General features: G+C 40.4%; 1 protein-coding gene across 1 annotated transcript; it reads right to left on the minus strand.

Annotated features, from left to right (window-relative positions):
* Positions 1 to 461: 461 nt before the first annotated feature.
* Positions 462 to 27,206, minus strand: slc6a1l (solute carrier family 6 member 1, like). The gene is made up of 14 exons (XM_072674196.1): positions 26,969 to 27,206; positions 18,885 to 19,016; positions 17,269 to 17,369; positions 14,340 to 14,449; positions 12,179 to 12,311; positions 10,080 to 10,214; positions 8,354 to 8,457; positions 8,093 to 8,217; positions 6,405 to 6,517; positions 4,513 to 4,644; positions 3,744 to 3,846; positions 2,937 to 3,037; positions 1,399 to 1,566; positions 462 to 629 (listed from the first exon to the last, which is right to left on the minus strand). Exons 1-14 carry the CDS (start codon positions 27,204 to 27,206, stop codon positions 531 to 533), a joined length of 1,794 nt encoding a protein of 597 aa, XP_072530297.1. The 3' UTR covers positions 462 to 530.
* Positions 27,207 to 27,383: the final 177 nt, after the last annotated feature.

Consider the following 27,383-nt stretch of genomic DNA (forward strand, 5'->3'; position numbering starts at 1 on the left):
TGCTCCTATATGGGAAGTGGAGCTGATAGCATGGACAGTGAGTGTTTAAACATGGAGGTGGTGGTAATGTTATGGCTGTTATGGCCAGCTTGTCCAGCCTTTCAACAAGCAGAGCATGAATCGGTGAGCCGCATATTCTACATGATTGTGTATGTTCCAAGGTGTGTGTAATGCCTTTTTCTTTGAAGAGTCTTTGAAGATGCTACCCAGAAAGACGATTGCTCCATCCACAGCACGCTCATGGAGAAGGTGAAAGCTTGAAGAACTCCACTCCAGCACGGCTACAGCTCACAATTGCATGTTGTTGCACGTTGGTTTTTACGTTCAGATTGAAGACAGGAGTCCTCCCAGTGTGAGTCGCGTTGAGTCACGCAAATGCTTTGTACTGGAAGAGACTGGAAAATTGAGAGGAGTGTGACTTCAGCTCTCTCCAGCTGACTGTGGAGGAGGTGCAGTGTTGGTGCTGTGCTTTTCACTTTGGGGCTTCACTTTGCCGAACGTCCTCTCTGCTCTCAGGGCAGGGTGTGACGTCAGACGGAAGCTTCACCAATATTTGTATGATGTCCCATGAAGTCCTTGTCCCCCGAAGTGTTGACCTCCTCGGTAGGTGTGGTCATTATGTGCCAGCGCTGTGGAGAACAGAAAGAAATACCGCATGCTTAGTGTTGCCGCTGTTAAAACACATAGAAGACGTCCCGATCCGATCCAGTGAGTCGGGATAGAGGGCAGATACAGGCATTTTTAATGGATCGGGTATCAGCTTTTAAGGTTCCGATCCTTCCGATCCGCCATTAACATTCATGATCCTCGGCTGCTGCAGATGAACCTCTCAAATTTGTGAAAACTACTTAAGACAGAGTTCATCTGTGACATTACTTCAGTGAGCAAAACGTAGCAACTGCCTAGCAAACGCATAGCAACCACCTGGGGCACTACAGCATCTGCTTAGCAACAGCATAGCAACCACCTAAGACACCATAACACCTGCCTAACAACAGCACAGCTACCACGCGGAACAGCCAAGCAACCACCTAGAAACAGCCTGGCAACTACCTGGTTATACTTAAGTCATTCTTTCCCTGCTCATGCTGGCACTACTGCTGTCACTATCCAGTGCCGGGAACATGCTTTATCAGTGCCAGGAAGGTCTGTACATGGTGATTTCATGCTAATGACAGGTGTGGGTTACCTGAAAACACAAATGTGAAGCACCAAGGCAAAACAAATGAGATCTGAGCAGAGAGGGGTAATGGGTTTATAGCCAAAACAAAGAGAGAGAGAGAGAGAGAGTGAGAGAGAGAGAGAGAGGGCATAAGGATAAGGAGTGACTGTCAGGGTGTTCTGCAGGTGTGTTTGTGTGTCTGCAGATCGACAGACCAGACACTAAGACAGTCTTGCCTGGCGTATGCTGCCCTTGGTGCTGAGGAACATGTAGACGACGTATCCTGGGATGAGCACCATGGAGGAGAGGGCCATGAGCCAGCCGATGCCCTGCCCCCAGGCTGGGTACACGTACTTCCCCAGCGTCAGAGGGGTCATCTCTATCGCACTGAAGGTGAAAACCCCCTGAACACAGAAAACGCAGGAGACAGTTTTGCTGAGTCTTCAGCCGGATCAATAAACGGATCAATACAATGATGGATGGATGGATGGATGGATGGATAGACAGATGGATGGATGGTTGGTTGGATGGTCAGTTAATAGACGAGTGGGTGAGTGAATAAATAAGTGGACCGATTTTTGCTTCCTTTATGTATGAATTTCAGTGTGTATATACAACAGATGTGCTGCGTGTAATGCACCTACTTCATACATTTTCATGATAAAGCATGTTAATATATATATATATATATATATATATATATATATATATATATATATATATATATATATAGAAAATAAATAAATAAATAAATATACATATTTATACATTTTATATTTACCACCAGAAGCTAAAAAAAACTTAATTATTTTTATTGGTCCACTCATCATGATGCATATTTGACCCAGTTTAAAGGACTGTTCTATCTTAAAATGAAGACATGAAAATGAAGATTGTAGGTGAGGATAAACTGTATAAACTGTATGTATCCCCTTTGTAGTGCCTAATTAAGACTTATAGTTAATAACCAATAGCTTCTAAATAACTGGATGTACATTACTACATTATTTAAGCAATAATACACTCGATGCTTGTGCTATAATGTGAGATTTTGGCACTGGTGTAAGAATAGATATACAGCCAATAGATATTATTCCAGATATTTCATCAAACAAAGCTGAAAAAGCTTTCAAAACAGCAATGTGAAAGACTAGTGGAGAGCCTGCCGAGACATGAGAGCTGTGATTGGCAGTCAAGGTTATTTCATCATTGTGATTTCTGAATGGTCTCAGATATTCAGAAGTTCAGATATTAGTACTGTGTTGTTTAAATATGAATAATAACTTCTTATTATTTTATTTTTTCCTTTGAATTATTTGGACAGTTGTTTTTGAGCAGTTGTCATTTCTGCAAATAAATAAATGCTCTAAACAGTAATATTTTTATTTAGGGTAATTAGGGTTTTATTTAGGGTAAATGTTGTCCATGGTTTATTAAAAATACAAAGCAAATGTTCATTTCCCTTAAACACACTGTCTATAAATAGTAAAACCAGACAAACTGTCGCTGTTGACTTGCTCACTGGGGGTCTTATATTTTTCATTATTTTTATGTTGTTGATTTTGTGTCTTTTACTAATTACTGATTGTGTAAAGCTGCTTTGTGAAAAGACCAGTTGTAAAAAGCTATACAAATAAATGTGATTTCAGACATGTAATTTGGACACAATGTAAAAAAAACTGTCGATTCACATTATGTCAAAGTGAAAAACAGTAAAAATGGAGATACACACAATGATAAACTGCATCACACAGATAACATCCATATTCCATACCAAACATATGAGGGGGGTGAAGTAGAGCCAGCAGAGTTTCCACCAGCTGCACGGCTGGTAGCCGATCATGTCCTCAATGTTACCATAGAACTTATCTGCTCCTGCAATGCAGAGAGAGCGAGAGAGAGAGAGAGAGAGAGAGAGAGAGAGAGAGAGAGTTAGTGCATTTCCACCTGCTCTTACACAGAGAGTCATGCTGCTCTGTCTGAGGTCCACAGACAGTCTGCTCACAGGTTCTTTGATCAGCTGCTTAGTATTTCAGGAGTATTTCAGCCACCTATTTCTGGTTAAGTGGTTTAATCAGATATGGAGGTCACATACACTCCCATACACTCACACACACTCACACACACTCACATATACTCTTAAAATGAAAGGCTGGGTTCTTTGCATGATGCCACACACTCTAAACAAGCTGACTCTTAAAGACCATCTATAAGAGGTCGTCCATTTAAGCTCTCGAACAGTTCTTTGAGTTGAATCCCTGAAGAAGCCTCTTTTTCAAGGTAGCAGAAGAACCACTTTTTATTCCCGAGACCTTTTGAATGTGTGGTTCTCTCGAGGAACCGTTACATAGTGTGAAGAGGATCCCTTACAATTGTATAGGGCTTTTAGACGATGTGAAGTTTTCTTGTAGGGAACCCAAAGTGGAGGTTCTATGGTGCCTGTAGTTCTTTTTTTCACTCCAAATAAAGAACTGCACTGAACATATGGGATGTGACATTTTCAGTTAGCGACTGGTCTGGTGTAATTTAATTCATATGCGTTCATATTCATGAGTGTGGAAGAACAGTGAGAGTTGTTTACCATAAAACCAGGCTATAGAGATGGTCTCGAAGAAGACCAGGTAGAGGAGGCACATCCCACTGGCTGAGTAATAGTCAAACAGCTTAAACACGTACAGACCACCCTAGAAAATGAAACACCACGGAAGAGCGTCTATCATACACACATACAAAGAACGTCGGAAATACACTATATGTCCAAAAGTTTGTGGACACCCTTTCTAATGAATATGCATTCAGATATTTTGACATACAGCTTGTCTAGTCCCTGAAGAGAAGTGCTGCCGCTACAATAGGACTAGATAGGAGCAGATGAAGATGAACCTATTGACATCCATGCTGCCTAATGCCAAGCATGGGTTAGAGGGGTATAAAGCCCCCCAGCATTGAGCTGTGAAGCAGTGGAAGTACTGTGTTCTCTGAAATGATGGTTGGTTCTCCATCCAGTACTTTTGGGATGAGTTGAGGAGTTGGAGAGGAAGAGGGGTGGTGATCATCAAACATCCCGACCTCACTAATGCTATTGTGGCTGAATGCAATCAAATCCGCACAGCAATGCTCTTCCAAAATCTAGTAGAAAGCCTTCATCTCTGGACAGTAGAGACAGTTACTCAAACAAATGCAGGATAAACTCTTTTTTAATAACTTTGATTCAGAAGAAAGAGCAGGTGTCCCAATACTTTTGTCCATATAATGTGTGAATGCGCTTATTAGCAGATGACAGAAATGCAGCAACGCCACTGTAAACTCAGATACTCTGTGAGTTTAATGTCTGTAGGTCCGTGTCTCACCTGGGTGATGTTGGACAAGCCAATGAGGAAGGATATAATGCAGACGATGAGGATGAACACTTTCTTCCTCTTTCGCAGGATGGTGGGGTATTCGTCCATCAGAGCTGTGATAAACCCTTCCACAGTACAGAACTGTGGAGATCAATCGTTTACATGTATGGATACTGAGACACAGATGTCAGTGAATTCATCATGGCTAAGCAGGGACACAGTACCAACATAATGGTATGGCAGCTATGAGATTCAGAACCCTGACGCTGGCCTACAAAGCCGAGACTGGACCAGTCCCTCCGTACTTCATAGTGATGGTCAAAAGCCCACTGCACCAAGAGCCCTTCCAGCTTCAAGTACGGCTCGGCTCGACCCACCATCCCTTAAGATCCAGGGAAGACAAGCGTCCAGGCCTTTTTCTGTCCTGGCAGAGTCTCTTGCAGTCCTCACACGTAGACTGAAGACCCTCCTCTTCAGAGAGGATTTAGGCAGTGTAGTGTATGCTGAGTATGGTGGTCTCCATACTGACTTCTGTATTTAGTAGCATCTAAGCTCAGAGATCTCTAAGCTCTTTCGGAATCTGGTCGTGACAAACTAGCTAAGGATATTTTCGGAGTAAAAAGTGAATCACTCTGGATAAGAGCGTCTGCTAAATGCCTTAAATGGACCTGGAAATGTAATGATCTAGTGACAATAGGCTATGTTGCTACCCGATTAGCGTCCCCTGCCCAATTTGAGCAGAGCATGCACACACATCCGCATTGCAAATTGCCCCAGAAACGTGGATCCGGTAGCGACAGTGCCAAGTGAGTGCCGCAGTGGTGTTGTTGCCGCAGGCTAATTTGGCATGTTTAGCCAACGTAGATATGGCCACAATTGTGTGACTTGTGTGGGTAGCCAGCCTTGACTGTTTGGTTATCTGCCCCAAGACGAAAGCCAGCAGCACTGCCCAGCGTTAAGACATTCTGAGCCTTTTGGCTTAACTTACAACATATATATATAATATATACAGCTTAACCAGCCAGTGGAGCAGGTGTCTGGCTGGCTAGCTAACATAAGCTAATTCACTCCTGCCTAACAGGCCATGACTGTCACATTCACATGCCCAACTCAGTGTTTCTCAGCTCTGGTCCTGGAAGCACAATGTCCTGCACATTGTAGTGCTTTCCCTGATTCAATGGATCAGCTCTTCAGCATGTCCTTTCAGAGCTGCAGGGGTTAGTGTTAAAGCAGGGAGGATGCAGGATGCCTCCAGGACCAGGTTTGTGATCATCTATGGACAGCACAGATTGCAGCTACTGGCTGCACTTAGCAGGGGCCGCATGCTCGGCCCAAATTGGTCAGGGGATGCGTATCAAATAGCCAGTAGCACACAAACGCTCCTAAAGACAGGGCGTACAGTTTGTAATAGGAAAAATTATTCATTTGCCAATTAAAAAGTCAGTTTTAATGAATTTAAAATTTAAAATAAATAATATTTGAATAAATTATAATACTGTGACCAACCCATACTGTACTGTCAAAATCTTTAGAAATACCATAATTTTGGTCACAGTTTTGATCATACCGCCCAGCCCTAATACATCCTTTTATTAATGACATAATAACAATAACAATAAACATTTCTTCTGCCAATCAGTGTCTTTTGTTGACAGTAATATATGGCTGCGAAGCAACACAATTGTCCAAAGTGTTTACATTAACAGCTCAGTAGTCTGAATTTAAAGCATACCACCTCCTTATCTGTAAAACATGGGGGTGGGAGTGTTAGGGTGTGGGCCTGTATGGCTGCCTCAGGTACTGAAGGTACTGACTTGCTCATCTTAGCTGAGAAAAAAAGTGACATTTCTGCCACACTACTGGGGATTTATTTATGGCAGGTGTGCTGGTGCACTCCTTACCTGGCTGTCCAGCCCCAGCATCAAAAGCATGGAGAAAAACAGGATGGCCCAGAGGGAGGACATGGGCAGCTGAGTGACTGCTTGAGGATAGGCTAGGAATGCCAAACCTGGACCTGTAACATGAAGAATCACACAGCAAACTCAGCCAAGCAGACCAGAGACCAAATGGACAGAGTGCTGTTAAAATAATGTAGAATTTGATTTACTTTCAAAGCAAATAGTTGAACTAGCACAGTAATAATGTGGTGCTTTTTCATTTGATCCGCTCCCGACATCCTTTCATAGCGTCTTTTTAAAAAAGCTTCTGACGGTTTCTTCATGGCTGCCCTTAATACATGCCCTCTGAATCCAAATTCAAAGCCCCTAACACTGATCTCTATTGGTCTAATATATGCCTGCCACCCACACTCTCTCACCTCAGCCACCGGCTCTGTATACTACAACTTCTTCTATAAATTGAATCTGTTTGCTCTCCAAATAAAACACCATATCTGGCCTCAGCGTAGTTAACGCATTGCAACGTGGAGCCTGTAGTTAAGTGTGTACATCTGCCAACAGCTTCAAATCATGCACGTCAGCCCAGTACTCAAGTAATTGACCACTGACTTATTTACTGACTTATTTAACTAGTAGAAAAGACTTTGTTACTCTAGAGCCTAGAACAGAAGGGGGCTAAAAACGGACCCTTGTGGAACACCATAAGGAATTTCATATTTTTTAACTCCTAGACCAGAAGTCTTCAAATATGCACCCTGAATCCAGTTCCCAGTCTTGGGATTCGTTCTCGCTGGAAGTTCAGGGAACAGTTAATATAACTGATTGGCCAATAGTGTCAGACATACCAAGGATTACCAAGTCCAAGACTGGGAACTGGATTCAAGGTGCATGTTTGAAGACTTCTGGTCTAGGGGTTAAATAATATGAAATTCATTATGGTGTTCCACAAGGGTCAATTTTTAGCCCCCTTCTTTTCTCACTTTGGTTGATGCCAGTGTCGCTTTCCATAGCTACGTACGTAAACCGGAAGGTACATATTTGAAGACTTCTAGCCTAGGAGTTAAAAAATATCAAATTCCTTATGGTGTTCCACAAGGGTCTATTTTTAGCCCCCTTCTGTTCTTGCTATGTTTGACGCCAGTGTCGCTTTCCACAGCTATGCACACAACACCCAGCTTTACATATATGATGAGCCAGTCTACAGAGCGGTAGTGCTCTAAATTGTTTGACCAACTGCGTAGCTGATATAGTTAACAGGGTGAACAGACGTTTCACCAGTTTAATGATGAAATAGGAGAGAAAATCATCTGGTCAGAGAAAATGGCCCTAGGGGGAAAATTATGTCAAAATGAGGAATTCTGGGAATTCTTCTTCCTCTAGTGAGTTAATGTCAGTGCATTTACTTATTTATTTATTATTTAATAAATATTAGGATTTAGTGAGCTTTAAAGCACACATCAACAGTGTATCAATTTATTAATCTGCATGATTGCTAAAAACGTTTTCTAATGACTTCAGTACTGGGTTTTCACTGTTTGACAAAAATTACCAATCCAGAATACTGAAGCCAGGGTAAGAAGGGTAAATAATTCTGGCATCATTACACAGGCTTCATATAACTTCCATAACCCACAATTTTCCTACAATCTGCTGTGAGCATGCAGTTGGCAAGTGTGTGAAGGTCATCCTACCTGAAGCAGCAAGCTCCTGGATGGGTTTTTTGGTGATGTAGGACATGAATCCTACGATGGAGAAGATGACGATGCCAGCAAACATGCTGGTGAAGGAGTTTATGCAGCACACAATGACAGCATCTCTACAACACAGAGGAGTCGTCTCAAGGTTAATGTACAGGTTATTATTTAATGGGAAACCCAACATCTGACACTACTTGACCATCCATCTGTATGGATGTATAGGGTGTTTCTGAAACTCGGGAGGAAGAGCGGTACCTGTAGACGTTGTTATTGAAAGGATTGTAGCTGCCTAGAGCGATCAAAGATCCCAAACCCAGACCATAAGAGAAGAAGATCTGAGTGGCGGCATCCAGCCACACCTAAAGAACACAAGGAGGAAAGATGAACTGTGTTACACTAAATGTGTCCTTAGTGGTTTCCCCTTTTATTGCTTTTATAAATAAAACCATGGACAATATATACATATACATTTTTTTTTATACTTTATATACTTTTTCAAGGGAAAAAACTCCTTAACTTTCAATGGAAGTCAATGTAAAAATATTGAATTTTATTGGAGCATTTCTATTGATCTATTTACCAAATTCATATTTGGACACAATGCAAAGGACAAGAACAACAACTGTCATTAAAATGACTTTTAGACATGAAAAAAAGAAAAAAACAGCAATAAATATATTATATATTTATTTATATGTGTATCTTATATATATATATATATATATATATATATATATATATATATATATATATATATATATATATATATATATATATTACTTTTTTCCCCTCCCTAATTTGGATTGGCAATTGCTCAACCCATACATAATCACATGCAATGCTCCTGATAATGGGAGATTAAAGACTGATACACGCCTCCTCAGACACCTGCATCCAACACGCTCAGGGGTACCTGGTTCTGGTCTCCGGTATCGGCCAGCATTGCACTAGAGTGATGTTGGGGGGAAGTGCCATCTCTCCACCCTGGAGAGAGCAAGGCCTGTTGTGCTCGCTGGCTGCCGATGGCTAGGAGGGGGGGGTTATCTTTTATTTTGGGCCCAGAGTTTTACTGCAGTTTTTTATGCTACTCTCAACTTTTTATGGGTTTAAGCTACTCATACAAACTCCAAGAAAAGCCAGTTTATGGGTTTCTCCTAGAACTTCTCCTTCTTATCCGCTGGCCCATATTTATCAAACCTCTGAGAGTAAAAACGCTTATCTGGGATCAGTTAAGGTTCACTGAATTCAATCAGGCTGCTGATGAGAGGTGATCTTAGGCCAGCGCTATTACTATTACTATGACTATGACTAAAGATGCTTGATAAATGAGGTCCTTTGTGTAGCCGTTCATAGCAGTACAAACTTTTAATAGCTGTGTATAGACAGTGTTTCTGCTGCTCCCCTGCGCCAGTCTAGGAGATGAATGTGAAAAAAGTATTAAAAAGGTACTAAAATGAGGAAATGTGACATAAGAGATGAAATACAGTGAGACTAGGCTGCAAAACAAGCTTATAAACTACTTGTTTAGATCCACTTATACATACAGCATCTTTCCTCCACTGTGAACTGGCCGTTTTCCAGCTGTACTGGGCTAGGATACCAGCATTAGCCTTTCCCAAAAGACTGGCTGCCTTCCTCTGTATGTTTTAAGTCACATGTGCAATCTACTGTGGCTTTCTATGGTCTCTATATGGCCTGTCAAAATGCTGCGTGGCACGTTGTAGCAGGCTGAGGGATTGAAAAGTGTCATGAAAAGCCACTTCAGTGCAGTGGTGGGCCGCCGCTGCAAAATATGTATAGCAGAAGCAGTGACAGATGCTCTGTTTGCTCTGAAATCCGCTCCGCCGGTAGGTCTAGTGCTCTGTATTGTCAGCATAGGCTGTATTGAAGTGTTTACTCCCTTGTTAGTCATTCCACACCACTCACTGTCGGCACACACATTGTTTGAGCCTGAGAATAGCCCACATGAGTAAAACTCTACCTCCGATTTGAGCAGTTTTTTGAAGTCGGGGGTGATGTAGAAGAGAACGCCGTCTTTAGCCCCGGGAAGAGTGACCCCTCGGAAAAACAGGATGAAGAGCATGAAGTAAGGGTAAGTGGCTGAGAAATACACCACCTGGGAGGGGTAATAAAGAGAGGGAGATGGAGAAGGAAATGGAGTGAAAGCTATTTGGCAGACAGTATAATTCAGACGTTCGGACAGCGATGGTTTCCGTGGTGATTTGTTTCAGATAGCTTAAGAATATGATTTGTCCATATCGCAGGTTAATGATCGTGTTTAATTGGTAATGTCCATCAAGCCTGTGGGCCATTGGAGAGTTCATTTAATCCACATGTGCAGTTCACATTAAGATCCAATTATCCTCTGACAACAGGGAGATAGGGCTATTTTCTCCCCCATTTGAATGCAATACTCTTTTGCATTTGCCAGGATTGGTGGGCTGCAGTGTCTCTAGGTTAACCGTATTGTTTACACTGGAAAAAGGTCATTTCCACATGAAACAATATATGACCAACACAATTATAGCATGAAGGGAACAGCAGCAGCATTGATAGAGTGTATTTTATTTATGTAGACCCGTTTGATTCCGGGATCTCCAACGCAGGGTTTTTCCAGTGGATGAGCAGAACTAGAACTTGCAGATCACACTCATGAATAAATACAATGGGATCAATTAAAGAGAAGAATTGAGAAACCTCTAAAACTTGATGAATTGGGTGAAATCAAAGGATTTGAGAAAACTGATTGGCTTAAACGATGTTTAACACAGTTGTTTACCACGGTAACATTTTACTTGGATGGTCCATTGTTGATGTCTCATAGATGCTCACCTGACATTCAACTAACATCAACTGAATGTCTATTGAATGCAACTGAACTCTAATTTGTAAATGTAAATGAGTGTCTATTGAACGTTACTGTTACCTAATCCTAACCCTAATCCTAACCCTAACCTTAACCCTAACCTTAACCCTAACCTTAACCATACCCTTAACTTTACCCTTGAATCAACCCTGAAGCCTAACCTTAATCTTAAATCTAACCTTAACCTTAATCTTACCCTTTTAGGGTTAGGGTTTGATTTGAGGTTTAGGGTTAGGGTCAGGGGTAGGATTTAGTTTTGATTTAAAGGGTAAGATTTAGGTTAAGGTTAGGGTTAGGATTTAGGGTTGATTCAAGAGTAAGGTTAGGGTTAAGGTTAGGGTTAAGGTTAGGGTTAGGATTTAAAGTTGATTTAGGGTTAAGGTTAGGGTTAAGGTTAGGGTTAGGATTTAAAGCTGATTTAGGGGTAAGGTTAGGGTTAAGGTTAGGGTTAAGGTTAGGGTTAGGATTTAAAGTTGATTTAGGGGTAAGGTTAGGGTTAAGATTAGGGTTAAGGTTAGGGTTAGGATTTAAAGTTGATTTAGGGGTAAGGTTAGGGTTAAGGTTAGGGTTAGGATTTAAAGTTGATTCAGGGGTAAGGTTAGGGTAAGGTTAGGTTTAGATTAAGGTTAATGCTAGGATTAGGGTTAGAGTTGCTTCAAAGTATAAGGTTAAGGTTAGGGTTAGAGTTAGGGTTTAGGGTTGAGTCAAAGAGAAGGGTAGGGTTATGGTTAGGTGCAGGGTTGCCAGGTTATCTCAGGGTTAGATTTAAGGTTAAGGTTAGGGTTAGGGTCAGGTTGTAGGGTTGATTCAAGGATAAAGGTAAGATTAAGGTTGAGTTTTTGATGTTGATTTAAGGGTGGGATTAAGGTTAGAGTTAACTCTACCCCCTAACCCAATACTTAGCAGTAGAGAGATTGGCAGCTTGCTGTTATAAACATTGCATGTGAACGCCTAGGGGGAAAGACACAGCCTACCATATTTCACTGAAACACCTCAGTTCACTCAGCCAATATAACTCAACTAAATTAATCCACATTAAAAAAAGGTGATCACAAATGAACCGACTTGAGTTAGTTTGGCTCAATCAGCTTAATGGTCCCAGATTTCTGTAGTATTTAAGTTAGGTTCACTTAATTATGGCAGTTTGCAGGTTTTAGCGTGCATGTAGGTATTAACAAGGCCATATGTAGTGTAGACAGCTCTGGCAGTATCACCTTTCCGGTCCACTCAACTCCTTTCCAGATGGAGAAGTAGACCAAGACCCAGGCCAGGGCCAGAGTTCCAGCCAGTGGCCAGCGTAATTCCCCTGGCTCCTCCAGTCCGTTGGTCAGCTGGTGCATGTTTCTCCTGGGAGGGAAGATGCAAAAAGCACATGGTTTACCTTACTGTAGTTACTGTAGGTACATCAAACGTAGGCCCTGAACTTGCAGGACCCAGAGAGAGTAACAAAGCCTGTGAGGTCCATGAGGTCCATACAGTAGCTTCATAGCTGTAGTGCAAAAGAAGAGCACAAGCTTTAAACACCAAACATGACATGGTAGACTTGATTTTCAGGACAGTAGTAGAAGGACAATAGTACAGTCCCAGAGAGATGGAGAAGGTTGGGAATTCCACAGTTCAGGAGCAACAGCATTGAAGGTTCTGCCACACAAAGGAGAGTGTATTGTATGGGACATGAGAGGGCAGTAAGGGTGGAGGAGCTCTCCAAGAATACAGTTGCACTTAAAATTATTCAAGCCCCACTGCAAATTAGGTTTATTAGCAATATTTATACACATCCAGCTGTTTGCAATAAACCAATTAAATAAGAGCAATTTAAATATCTTAACAGTTTAAATTCCTCAACTAATAGAACAAGTGCTTTCTCCACATTTCTCAACTAGTATCATGTTTTAATGACGACTGCTGTCTCAGAATTATTCAACACCTTCATGACAGGCATCTTAAGCTCTTAGTAGAGAACCCTTCTGCTGTTATGACCCACTGCAAATGTCAGCATGTGCAGTGTTCTCCAGTTCACTGATATTCTTGGATTTGCTGCTGCAGCCACCTTCTTCAACTCCCAAGTCAGGCGACTGTGACGGCCACTCCAGAATCTTCCAGGACTTCTTCTGAAACCAAGCCTTGGTGGACATTGTGGATTTGGTTGGGATCATTGTCCTGTTGCAAGGCCCAATGACGCCCAAGGTTCAGCTTCCTCACAAGACGGCATGGCATTTTTTCTTGATACTTGACTGAATCCATCTTCTGAATCCAAAATCCAAGCCCTTCCACACACTGCAGAGCATGACATGCTTGCTCTTGTTTGATTGGTTTACTGCAAACAGATTTGCAACTTTGCACATTTTGCTAATACACCTAATTTGAACCTAATAAACCTAACTAAAATAAACCTAATTAAGCAGGGGTCAAACCATGAAGGACTTTTTTTATTTTAGAAAGTTGTCATACATCTAAAGTTAGTTCATAGATGCATGCTATATCAGTCTGGAGGGCACTGTCAGATTTGGTGCTGACATATTTGAATGATGTCTGCTAACAATGGGAACAGCAGATAAGGAAAGCAGATAAGGGAAGCATGGATATGGTAAAAATGAGGGACCCCTCTGAGCAACAGGTGCTGTGGACAATCATGTTTTTCAATAGCAACTGTCTGGCAGTGAGGTAAGAGTGGTAGGTTGGGGGTTCAATCATTTTGAGTACAACTGTAAGCAGGGGTCAGACCATGAAGGACTTTGAAGGAAGTGAACGGTAATTTGTGCTTAATATGAGACTGTCAGATTTAGTTGGCTAATAATGGAAACAGTGATTATGGCAGCAGATAAGGGAAGCATGGATCCTTGAGGGACCCCTTGAGTAACAGGTGCTGTGGACAATCTATGTTTTCCAATAGCAACAAACTGCTGTCTGTTGGAGAGGTAGGGATGTAATTTAATCTAAATGAAAGATTAGGATATTATTAGTGGATAATTAGCTGAATAAGGTGTTAAAACACTGAGAGTTTCAGTTTGACCGACACCTTGCGAGGAGCTGTTTTTTATCTAATAATATCAATTCATTGTGTTAAATTCAGCATAACATCTAAGTGAAAACCTTGTTATTTTATATAATTGTCCCTGCAGGGTCATGTTAAGCATCATAATATAATATTTTTAAACACACTATGTCATGTATTTATTTTCTGGAATCTTCCATGAAAATATAATGCTTTTTATAATGTTTCCTACCTCACCAAGATGAAACACTTGGCCAGCTCAAAACTCAAACTCTTCCTGATATTCAGAATTCAGTTTCATCCAGAATTACGCCAGGCTAATGAAAGATGCCGCAGTGTGATTCTCGAATCCCTTTTGAGGATGATCAGACTTCACTTACTCCCAGAACTCTGTGACTGCACTGGTCAGGTTGGTGGTGTCTGTCAGACTGTAGTTAGAAAAGCAGCTCTCTGTGTTCCAGGGGTTATCGCAACTCTGCCACGGCAGCTCCTGCACAGACATAGACAGAGGGAGGTTGAAGGTTCATAATCTTCATTAATCTTGTATTTTATGTTCCTGTAAGTTTATGTACCAAAAACGCCCATATGTAATTTTCACACGAGCCTGTTCCAGCCTGTCTTTTTCCCTTAGATTTAAACAGGCTGTTTTTGTTACCTGCACAGAAAATGATTACATCAAGTGGTTACACAAACATTGTTGTCTGATGCCTGATGAGTTTTGAGACAGTTTTGGTGTAAAACGTATTCTTGATTGCTCTTGTGGTAGAATGCAACTATTTTTCAGATTTAATATTATTTTATCATTATCAACTTGTAGACTTGATGATGTATTGTGAAAGAAATTGCAATTTTTGTGGGTGGATAGGTAGATTGGGTGGGTGGATAGATGAAAAAATGGATGGATGGATGGAAAATTGGATTGGTTGGATGGACAATTGTTTGAATAGATGGTCGGTTGGTTGGTTGGTTGGATAGATGGATGGTTTGTTGGTTGGTTGGTTGGTTGGATGGATGAATGTTGGCTGGGTAGGTGGATGGATCGATGGTTGGATGGATGGATGGATGGATGGTTGAATGTATGATTGGGTGGTTGGGTAGTTGGATAGATGGATGGGTCAGTCAGTGGATGGATGGGTCAGTTGGTGGATGTATGGATAGATGGATGGATCAGATGGATGGGTGGTTGGATGGTGAGATGGATGGATTGGTCAGTAGATGGATGGAGGGATGGATGGTTGTATGTATGGGTGGATAGATGGGTTAGTGGGTGGATGCATAGGCGGATAGTTAGATGTATGGATGGACAGATGGATGGAGGGATGAATGGGTGGATGGATGGATTAGTGGGTGGATGGATAGACGGATAGTTGGATGTATGGATTGACAGATGGATGGATGGGTCAGTCGTGGATGGATGGATGGATGGATGGTGGAATGGATGGTTGGTTGGTTGGGTAGTTGGATGGATGGCTAGTTGGATGATAGGTTGGACTGATGATTGGTAGGATGGACAGATGGGTAGATGGATCAGTCAGTGGATGGATGGATGGATGGATGGTGGGATGGATGGACGGGTCAGTGGATGGATGGATGGATGGATAGATGGATAGTTGGATGTATAGTTGAAAGGATGACACTACAAATAAACCCAAATGTAGCTAAAGGATCTAATGTGGTTCTCATTTTCAGTTCTGGTGTGTTAAAGTTACAAAAAGGATGGTTATCCAGTGAATGGATGGATTGAAGGATGGATTGAAGAAAGCATGACCAAACCAAAATAAACCATAAACCAAAATCTAGCTAATGACTCTAATGAATCAGTGGTTCTCATTCCCAGTCCTGGTGTGTTTTATCAACTATACTAGACCTTACTCTGCTCAGAAATGACCTGAAGAGTTGATATTAGTTGTGTTAGAGTGACAAAACCACAAAATTACCCCTGAACCGAGTCCCCAGGACTGAGTCTCAGAAGCACTAAGCTGCAGAATAGATAAAACCCCAGTGAAAGTGGAAGGATGAGTGTCGAGAGAACGCTGTCAAAAAATAGTAGAGCTTCTGCTGTACATAAGCTGTAGACAAAAAATAAAAAAATAAAAAATGAAGAAGTCAAGAAAGCGACTTAAGTCCAAAGAGCGTTATTTGAAGCTTGTATAAAAGTCTGCAGCCTGTGTTCTGCAGCGAAGAGTGAAAGTTTTTATTCCCATGACGCAGAGATCCCTCGCGGAGTGCTCCACTCTGCACAAAAACACCCAGACGCTTATTATTTCTCCAGCGGCTTTTAAAGTGCACTCTGAAGCTGAGACAACCACAAAGAGCTGGGTCAAGGGGGAGGAGGGAAGCAGAGCGAGAAGCAGGGAGGGAGGGAACTGCAGGAGAGCAACAATGGCTGCCAGAGCTGGAGAAATAACCCCCTCTCTGAATTACAGGAGCGGGACATTGTGAACCTGAGGAAAAGGGTGGAACACTTATAAATATCCAAATCATTCGTCCACATCAGCCCATTCATATTAATGAACGAATAAAGAGACAAACAAGTCCTTACTGCTCACTGTACAGTTTAAACATTTCAGCCATGTCTCTCCACTGCTGCGTTCTCTCTTCACTGGCTTCCTGTAGCTGCTTCCCCCCATCATATTCAAAACCCTGACGCTGGCCTACAAAGCCAAGAACGGACCAGCCCCTCCGTACTTGATGGCAATGGTCAAAGGCCGATCCTCACCCAGAAGCCTTCGAGCTTCAAGGATGGCTCGGCTCGACCCGGCTCGACCCGGCTCGACCCCCCCCCTGACCCCCCCGCTGAAGTGGTCAATGATGGAAGCAAGGGAGGAGACGGGGTGAAGGTGGGCAAGCAGGGTTAAGCAGGGTTATATAAGGAGCTTGAGGGCCAGGAGGAGGAGTCTGTGGTCCATCTCTCAAAATTCAGTAATGTCATAACTCCACTTAGCATCCTTGCGTCGGATATGGCCTTATCTAACATGGCTAAGGTAAGGTCCAGCTGACAACTACCCCAACATCACTCCCGTGGCAATTGCATGGGCTGCCTGCCAGCTCATCCAGTATTGGTACCGTTAGCACAGCCTGGCTCACTTGGTACCATAAAAGTGAACTGCAGGGTTTCTGTATTAAAAGCTGATTTTCTCCACAGACACACGGCAGCTGCTAGTGGACAGAATTTCTCACATTTTTAAAGTATTGATTATTATTGATTATTGATATTATTGATTGACAGGAATGGATGTTTGACTCAATGAATAGATGAAACGAATAATGGATAAACAGTCAGCGATCTGAGAAAGAGGCGGAGTTTACCGATCTGAAAGAGCTGAACAGGTAGTAGAGCGCCCAGGCGATGATGATTATGTAGTAAATGTTAAGCCAGAAGGACAAAACTGCGGCAGCCAGACCCACACCTGAGCGAGAGACAGAAAGAGAGAGAGAGAGAGAGAGAGAGAGAGAGAGAGAGAGAGAGAGAGAGAGGCACACAAACAGACAAAAAACAAGAGATAAAAAGATGGCAAATATAGAATTACTGTTGTTGCAAAAGGACAGGAGTTCCTAATCTCCTCACGCCTTTTTGTTGGTCCATCCATCATAAAATGTTCACAGAATGCAAAAAAATCAACTGCTGGTGTTAAAATATACAGTAAAAACTGCAGGTCTGATATGATATTGTTTGTAAACTGAGATGGTATTAACCCCTTAACACTTAACAAGGCTTATCACACACTAAGGTGTATTACACAGTAACTACAGGGACTTCTGTACAAACTGGTGGAGCTATTCTCTAGTAATAGAAGCTTGTGATAACACTTTTGTTGGTTTAAGGGGTTAAACATGTGCTATTACTACTGTATGTCCTGATGCAGTGCCTCTTGTCTTGTCACAGGTTTGGCTATATTGTATGTAAAGCTGCTGTGCCAATAATGTTCAAATAATATGGTCTGTTTTCATGTTCCTCTGTAAAATAGCTCCACACTGCTCCACTCTTTATTTACCTTCTGAGAACGTCCGCACTGCTGCTATAAAAGTTCTATAATGTCCGGTAATGGCGCCTTGAGGACACCAGGTGACTGGTGAGTAAACACTATGGTAAATCAAAGGCTCTGAACTGGATCCTGATTAAAATAGCTAATACCCAATCCTTTAAAATAGGCCTGGAGCAGGGCCGACTCCAATCCGCTGCATTGGATCAAGACACCCACAGATTAAAGCAGCATTATGCAAGATTATGCAAGGAATTCTCTGCTCCTGGGCTCCCTCTACTGTTGGGGAGTGCAATTCACTTTTACTCCATTGCAGTTAATACAAAACGCACTTTGTATTTGCCCTAATGGACAGCTGTAAATTTGTGCAATTGTTGACAAGCTGAGAGATACAGAACCGTCGCTGAAAGGTAAAGAGGCATGTGGGCTGAGGCTTTTACATTAATAGGACTGATATGGGTTATGCAGTGTTACACAGCTCTGGAGAGAGGTCTCGCACAGCTCCACAGTGCAGCAGCAGTGTTCCAGCCTGGACTGGGAATGTCAGAGAGGCCATTCTCTCTATTACAGTCAGTAAAGCATCTACATGGTTACTACATACTGTTGCTTTAAAGAACTGTAAAAATGTAGCACCTTTATTTTTTAAGAGTGTACAAGCCAAAGGACCCTCCAAAGAAGCAGAAGCCAAAGAAGTCCTGCCATTACGAGTGTAGAAGAATCATTAGGGGCTCTTTAAAGAACTGTTGTTGTAAATTAGAAGATTTTTAAGTAAAAAAAGAAAGATATGAAGATCTGGTCCCTTGCACTCACACTATCCTTATTTGTGCTTAAGAAACTTCTTTTATGGCATTGCTCTGCTGCTCGTTATTTTCCATACAACTTTTAGTCACTAAATTGTAATCAAAAGTGTGTGTGTGTGTGTGTGTGTGTGTGGGTGTTCACCTTTCATCATGGGTATAAGTTTCCACACCCCTAGTCCACCCACTGAGGTGTATTGTCCCAGAGACGTCTCCAGCAGGAACAGAGGGATTCCAGCAAAAATCAGCGTAGTGAAGTAGGGAATCAGAAACGCTCCTGAAATAACAACAGGCTGCTCTCAGTGGCCTCCAAAAGAGCCCTCCACCCAACATCCATCCCTTACCTCCAGTTATCCCTCATTATCACTGAGCTATATTATTCATAACATTCCTAATTACATAGTTGCACACTGAATTACATGTACATTCATAGTTACACCTCTGAGCCTGCACCCCTGACCTGATTAAGTCATCAAGCAGACGTTCAGCTCTACTGTACAGTTCTGTTGACATGAATTTTACTGTACCATGGCTCATGGCTTCCCCCCAGTTCCCACGAGTGCCTGTTTATTGAACTGGTGGGTCACAGATTTGCAGCTCGGAGGAAATCAATCAGTCAGTGTGATATATTTAGAGGACACTGGCCTGTCCAGCAGGAACTTGGCAGAGAGCCCAATGAAGAAGGACATGTGTAGGACAATGAGAGACGCCTGACATTAGATCAGGAATTAATTATCAGTTCCCTGACCTGAATGACCCTGGATTGAGCAGTGGAACTCACTCTGGGTGGTTGACAGCTTTGCTGCTGACCAGGAATGATCTTTAGTCGTGTATTTAGATTTTAGGTTTTTGGATAAATATTATAAATAATTCGGCATAACAAACAGTATAAATATTATTATAAATAATATTACGTAATTTTACTGTGCAGTGAATTTTACTAATTTTGCAGTGAGAGTGTCTACCTGTAATTAACTCTATATAGCATTAGAATAAACCCTAATAAACATAAAGTCAGTGGTCAGTGAGAGTGTCTACCTATAATTAACTCTATATAACATTAGAATAAACCCTAATAAACATAAAGTAAGTGGTCAGTGAGAGTGTCTACCTGTAAAACTCTATATAACATTAGAATAAACCTAAATAAACATGAAGTCAGTGGTCAGTGAGAGTGTCTACCTGTAAAACTCTATATAATATTAGAATAAACCCAAATAAACATAAAGTCAGTGGTCAGTGAGAGTGTCTACCTGTAAAACTCTATATAATATTAGAATAAACCCAAATAAACATAAAGTCAGTGGTCAGTGAGAATGTCTACCTGTAATTAACTCTATATAACATTAGAATAAACCCAAATAAACATAAAGCCAGTGGTCAGTGAGAGTGTCTACCTGTAATTACCTCTATATAGCATTAGAATAAACCCTAATAAACATAGTCAGTGGTCAGTGAGAGTGTCTACCTGTAATTAACTCTATATAGCATTAGAATAAACCCTAATAAACATAGTCAGTGGTCAGTGAGAGTGTCTACCTGTAAAACTCTATATAATATTAGAATAAACCCAAATAAACATAAAGTCAGTGGTCAGTGAGAGTGTCTACCTGTAAAACTCTATATAATATTAGAATAAACCCAAATAAACATAAAGTCAGTGGTCAGTGAGAATGTCTACCTGTAATTAACTCTATATAACATTAGAATAAACCCAAATAAACATAAAGCCAGTGGTCAGTGAGAGTGTCTACCTGTAATTACCTCTATATAGCATTAGAATAAACCCTAATAAACATAGTCAGTGGTCAGTGAGAGTGTCTACCTGTAATTAACTCTATATAGCATTAGAATAAACCCTAATAAACATAGTCAGTGGTCAGTGAGAGTGTCTACCTGTAATTAACTCTATATAGCATTAGAATAAACCTAAATAAACATGAAGTCAGTGGTCAGTGAGAGCGTCTACCTGTAAAACTCTATATAACATTAGAATAAACCCAGATAAACATAAAGTCAGTGGTCAGTGAGAGTGTCTACCTGTCATTAACTCTATATAACATTAGAATAAACCCAAATAAACATAAAGTAAGTGGTCAGTGAGAGTGTCTACCTGTAAAACTCTATATAACATTAGAATAAACCCAAATAAACATAAAGTCAGTGGTCAGTGAGAGTGTCTACCTATAATTAACTCTATATAACATTAGAATAAACCCAAATAAACATAAAGTAAGTGGTCAGTGAGAGTGTCTACCTGTAAAACTCTATATAACATTAGAATAAACCCTAATAAACATAAAGTCAGTGGTCAGTGAGAGTGTCTACCTATAATTAACTCTATATAACATTAGAATAAACCCTAATAAACATAAAGTAAGTGGTCAGTGAGAGTGTCTACCTGTAAAACTCTATATAACATTAGAATAAACCTAAATAAACATGAAGTCAGTGGTCAGTGAGAGTGTCTACCTGTAAAACTCTATATAATATTAGAATAAACCCAAATAAACATAAAGTCAGTGGTCAGTGAGAGTGTCTACCTGTAAAATTCTATATAATATTAGAATAAACCCAAATAAACATAAAGTCAGTGGTCAGTGAGAATGTCTACCTGTAATTAACTCTATATAACATTAGAATAAACCCAAATAAACATAAAGCCAGTGGTCAGTAAGAGTGTCTACCTGTAATTACCTCTATATAGCATTAGAATAAACCCTAATAAACATAGTCAGTGGTCAGTGAGAGTGTCTACCTGTAATTAACTCTATATAGCATTAGAATAAACCCAAATAAACATAAAGTCAGTGGTCAGTGAGAGTGTCTACCTGTAATTAACTCTATATAGCATTAGAATAAACCCTAATAAACATAGTCAGTGGTCAGTGAGAGTGTCTACCTGTAATTAACTCTATATAGCATTATAATAAACCTAAATAAACATAAAGTCAGTGGTCAGTGAGAGTGTCTACCTGTAATTAACTCTATATAGCATTAGAATAAACCTAAATAAACATGAAGTCAGTGGTCAGTGAGAGCGTCTACCTGTAAAACTCTATATAACATTAGAATAAACCCAGATAAACATAAAGTCAGTGGTCAGTGAGAGTGTCTACCTGTCATTAACTCTATATAACATTAGAATAAACCCAAATAAACATAAAGTAAGTGGTCAGTGAGAGTGTCTACCTGTAAAACTCTATATAACATTAGAATAAACCCAAATAAACATAAAGTCAGTGGTCAGTGAGAGTGTCTACCTATAATTAACTCTATATAACATTAGAATAAACCCAAATAAACATAAAGTAAGTGGTCAGTGAGAGTGTCTACCTGTAAAACTCTATATAACATTAGAATAAACCCTAATAAACATAAAGTCAGTGGTCAGTGAGAGTGTCTACCTATAATTAACTCTATATAACATTAGAATAAACCCTAATAAACATAAAGTAAGTGGTCAGTGAGAGTGTCTACCTGTAAAACTCTATATAACATTAGAATAAACCTAAATAAACATGAAGTCAGTGGTCAGTGAGAGTGTCTACCTGTAAAACTCTATATAATATTAGAATAAACCCAAATAAACATAAAGTCAGTGGTCAGTGAGAGTGTCTACCTGTAAAATTCTATATAATATTAGAATAAACCCAAATAAACATAAAGTCAGTGGTCAGTGAGAATGTCTACCTGTAATTAACTCTATATAACATTAGAATAAACCCAAATAAACATAAAGCCAGTGGTCAGTAAGAGTGTCTACCTGTAATTACCTCTATATAGCATTAGAATAAACCCTAATAAACATAGTCAGTGGTCAGTGAGAGTGTCTACCTGTAATTAACTCTATATAGCATTAGAATAAACCCAAATAAACATAAAGTCAGTGGTCAGTGAGAGTGTCTACCTGTAATTAACTCTATATAGCATTAGAATAAACCCTAATAAACATAGTCAGTGGTCAGTGAGAGTGTCTACCTGTAATTAACTCTATATAGCATTATAATAAACCTAAATAAACATAAAGTCAGTGGTCAGTGAGAGTGTCTACCTGTAATTAACTCTATATAGCATTAGAATAAACCTAAATAAACATGAAGTCAGTGGTCAGTGAGAGCGTCTACCTGTAAAACTCTATATAACATTAGAATAAACCCAGATAAACATAAAGTCAGTGGTCAGTGAGAGTGTCTACCTGTCATTAACTCTATATAACATTAGAATAAACCCAAATAAACATAAAGTAAGTGGTCAGTGAGAGTGTCTACCTGTAAAACTCTATATAACATTAGAATAAACCCAAATAAACATAAAGTCAGTGGTCAGTGAGAGTGTCTACCTATAATTAACTCTATATAACATTAGAATAAACCCAAATAAACATAAAGTAAGTGGTCAGTGAGAGTGTCTACCTGTAAAACTCTATATAACATTAGAATAAACCCAAATAAACATAAAGTAAGTGGTCAGTGAGAGTGTCTACCTGTAAAACTCTATATAACATTAGAATAAACCCAAATAAACATAAAGTAAGTGGTCAGTGAGAGTGTCTACCTGTAAAACTCTATATAGCATTAGAATAAACCTAAATAAACATAAAAACAGTGGTCAGTGAGAGTGTCTACCTGTAAAACTCTATATAACATTAGAATAAACCCAAATAAACATAAAGTAAGTGGTCAGTGAGAGTGTCTACCTGTAAAACTCTATATAACATTAGAATAAACCCTAATAAACATAAAGCCAGTGGTCAGTGAGAGTGTCTACCTGTAATTACCTCTATATAGCATTAGAATAAACCCTAATAAACATAGTCAGTGGTCAGTGAGAGTGTCTACCTGTAAAATTCTATATAATATTAGAATAAACCCAAATAAACATAAAGTCAGTGGTCAGTGAGAATGTCTACCTGTAATTAACTCTATATAACATTAGAATAAACCCAAATAAACATAAAGCCAGTGGTCAGTGAGAGTGTCTACCTGTAATTACCTCTATATAGCATTAGAATAAACCCTAATAAACATAGTCAGTGGTCAGTGAGAGTGTCTACCTGTAATTAACTTTATATAGCTTTAGAATAAACCTAAATAAACATGAAGTCAGTGGTCAGTGAGAGCGTCTACCTGTAATTAACTCTATATAGCATTAGAATAAACCTAAATAAACATGAAGTCAGTGGTCAGTGAGAGCATCTACCTGTCATTAACTCTATATAACATTAGAATAAACCCAAATAAACATAATGTCAGTGGTCAATGAGAATGTCTACCTCTAAAACTCTATATAACATTATAATAAACCCAAATAAACATAAAGTCAGTGGCCAGTGAGAGTGTCTACCTGTAATTAACTCTATATAACATTAGAATAAACCCAAATAAACATAAAGTCAGTGGTCAGTCAGACTGTCTACCTGTAATTAAATTTCTTAATTAAAGTAACAATGTTTTTACTTCAGGATGGGTTCAGACAGGTGGCGCCACCATTATCAAGCCTATTGCTCATCTTCACCCAACCCATCCTCACCCTGTTCTTTAGAGGGACTGTGGAGAACATCCTGAGCAGCTGCATCACTGTCTGGTTTGGACATTGCAACGTCTCTGACCCGCAAGACCCTACAGCGAATAGTGAGGACAGCTGAGAAGATCATCGGGGTCTCTCTCCCCTCCATACACTACACTCCATACACTACACTCAGCCCACCCGACCCCACCCACCCCTCACACAGACTCTTCTCATTGCTGCCGTCTGGCAGAATGTACCAACAGCCTCTACCCTTCTCAATACACAAGGACTGAGCTGAGACCCCCTTTCACCTCACGCACACACACATTTCCATTGATGCCTCCACCATGTGCCTACTTGCACACCTATAAGGCTACTGCTGCTAAATACTGTGTATATAAGCACGGGTCTCGTCTACCTCAGTTACTGCTGTGTTCACATATGCTATAAGCTAACTGTGTATAGCTATATGTCATAGCATGTTACACACCCCTGCACCTTTTCCCCACCACATGCATTCATTTACTGAGGTGTTCTGATGGGTCGCATGTTTGCACATTTATGTATCTGTACTGTGTTGCACCACAGTCCTGGAGGAACGTACTTTCGCTCCACTGCATTCTTGTACTTGTGGAATGACAATAAAAGCCTCTTGACTTGACTTGACATGACTATTAGACCTAGGTTCACAAACTGATAGCATTGGCCCACCCAAAACAACTTCTCAGATTTACTTTCAATGTAAAATGTAAGAAATAAGCAAATTAATGAGCAAAAACAAAGAAAATGCATTGGCTAGATGTCCCTATATCACATTTTCTGGTCGACTGGCAGTGAATTACCAACTTATACCCTGGCCAAGGGACTAAAATACAAAATCCAGCTCACCCCAACTTGAATTAGTCATAATAGCAGCCCTGGTGCTGCTAGTGGTTCGGGTAGCCTATCAAAATTATTGAATTTTCACCAGTGGTTACTTTGCAGCAAACGTATGAGCACCAAAAAACTCCTTGCACAGCCTTTGGGATAGCCTTTTAATATAGCGATCTGTAAAGTGCTGGACATCTGAGCTGTGCAGATAGCAAGGCATCCAATCAGGGCCCTTCCCACTTGAATATTTGCCCAACATTAACATGTTAACATACATGATTAATCTGAAAACTTTTTAATCTAAACCTTAATTAACTAGAATTGATCATCCTTCCAAGTTTGACCCCAACTTCCTCCCATAGGTCTCTCTCTCTTTACAGAGCCTAGTGAGGTATTAGTGCACAGCGTCACTACTGTTGAGCTCAGAGGGTAAATTTATACACTTTATTTATGCTGAAATATGGATAAAATCTCATAACTAGCTCTCATTCTCTTACACACACATACACACACACCTCTCTCTTAGCCTACCAGCCCAATGACTGATCAGCCATTTATCTCTTTAAATGTTGGTGAAGCAGTTTCTCTATTAAATCCTCTGTGTTTGAGCTTCGTCGTGTTCCAGGCTGAAGTTCTCTAAACTACACTGAGATATCATAACAAAAATAAACAGATTCCTCTAGACAGTTTATTAGGCATACCTAAGGACAGCAATACTGTACATATATAATACTGTACTATACATAAGCACGGGTCTCGTCCACCTCACTTACTGCTGTGTTCACATATGCTATAAGCTAACTGTGTATAGCTATATGTCATAGCATGTTACACACCTCTGCACCTTTTCCCCACCACATGCATTCATTTACTGAGGTGTTCTGATGGGTCGCATGTTTGCACATTTATGTATCTGTATACTGTATAATAACCTAATGTCTATACCTATAATACCCTAATGCCTAAAAATAATTCAAATCAGAATGAATCACAGAATATTGTTGTGACTAACATCATTAAAACGTCTTAATAGATTGACACCGCTAGTTTTTAAACAAACATTACTAGCAGTGCTCAGTAGTCACTCAGTACTTGAGTCTTTTGAATATTTGAATTATACTCTGGGGGCCCATAGGAAAATAAGAGCACAGCTCCTAACATTTGGCTAAAGGCTTTGGCAGAAAGTTGGGGAGGTTTAAAGATTGTCTTACTTTAAACCAAAAACTTTAAATTAAACTTAACTTTAAATAAAAAAAGCCATAACTTATTGATTTTAAGACACTTAAATTTGTTCATTTAACACTTAACATGAAATGTAATATGACATGTATGTAGGTTAGATACAGCTACAAACTTAGAGCCAGTTTCCCAAATCCAGAAAAGCTTCATCCTAGACCAGAAACTCTGTCTGGATTCCAATACAGTTTTGTAATTCTGTAATTTTCCCACACACCTGCTTTAACTCACACACTAATTACCAGGCTATTATGTGTGTTAGAGCAGGGGAATCTGCAACCTGAGCTGGACTATGTGCTGGCCGGCTGTGTCTAGGGTCTTTATCACTTTCCTTGACTAAAAAAAAGTCAAGTTTAAATGGGAAATCACCACTGATGTTACAAGTTAGGCCGAAACTGGGCTTAATCCATGCCCACAAAACCTTAATGGCCTTAATGTTTACAGTGCTTGAATGGGGACCGCTGACCTAATTCACTTCATTATAGCCTTATGGCATAATGACATTAAAGGGCCGAGTGAGTTAAATCCAGCGTGTTAGAGCAAACATATCTGGGATAGAATAATCTATCCATTCGATTCTAGGAGAAAGATGCTTCTTCTGCCCCTTCTTACCCCCGCCATTCTTGCCACACAGGTAAGGGAACCTCCAGACATTCCCGAGGCCGATGGCGTAGCCAATGCAGGACAGCAGGAAGTCAAACTTGCCCTTCCAGGTACCCCGGTCAGGAAGCTCGGGCTTCTTCTCTTCTGCAGGAGGAGTCATGCTGTGGTTCAGCTCCTCAAACGGCACGGCCTGCTTGACCTCCGAGGGTGAGTTAAGGTCCACCGTGCTCTGCCCCGTCTTCCCCATGGCAGGACCGAGGATGCACCACAGCCAGGATACTGTCCTCTAGGTTCTACTCTGCTGCAACACCACACGTTCCTGTACCGTGCAAGGGCAATGGTATGAACGTGCACTCTGGTGAACCTCCGCTCTCAGATCATTCAGCTGGAGGAAGAAGAAATATGGAAAGCATTTGTTCAGGGT

Source organism: Salminus brasiliensis, chromosome 2 (genome assembly GCF_030463535.1).
Source record: "Salminus brasiliensis chromosome 2, fSalBra1.hap2, whole genome shotgun sequence".
Taxonomy (NCBI): Eukaryota; Metazoa; Chordata; class Actinopteri; order Characiformes; family Bryconidae; genus Salminus; species Salminus brasiliensis.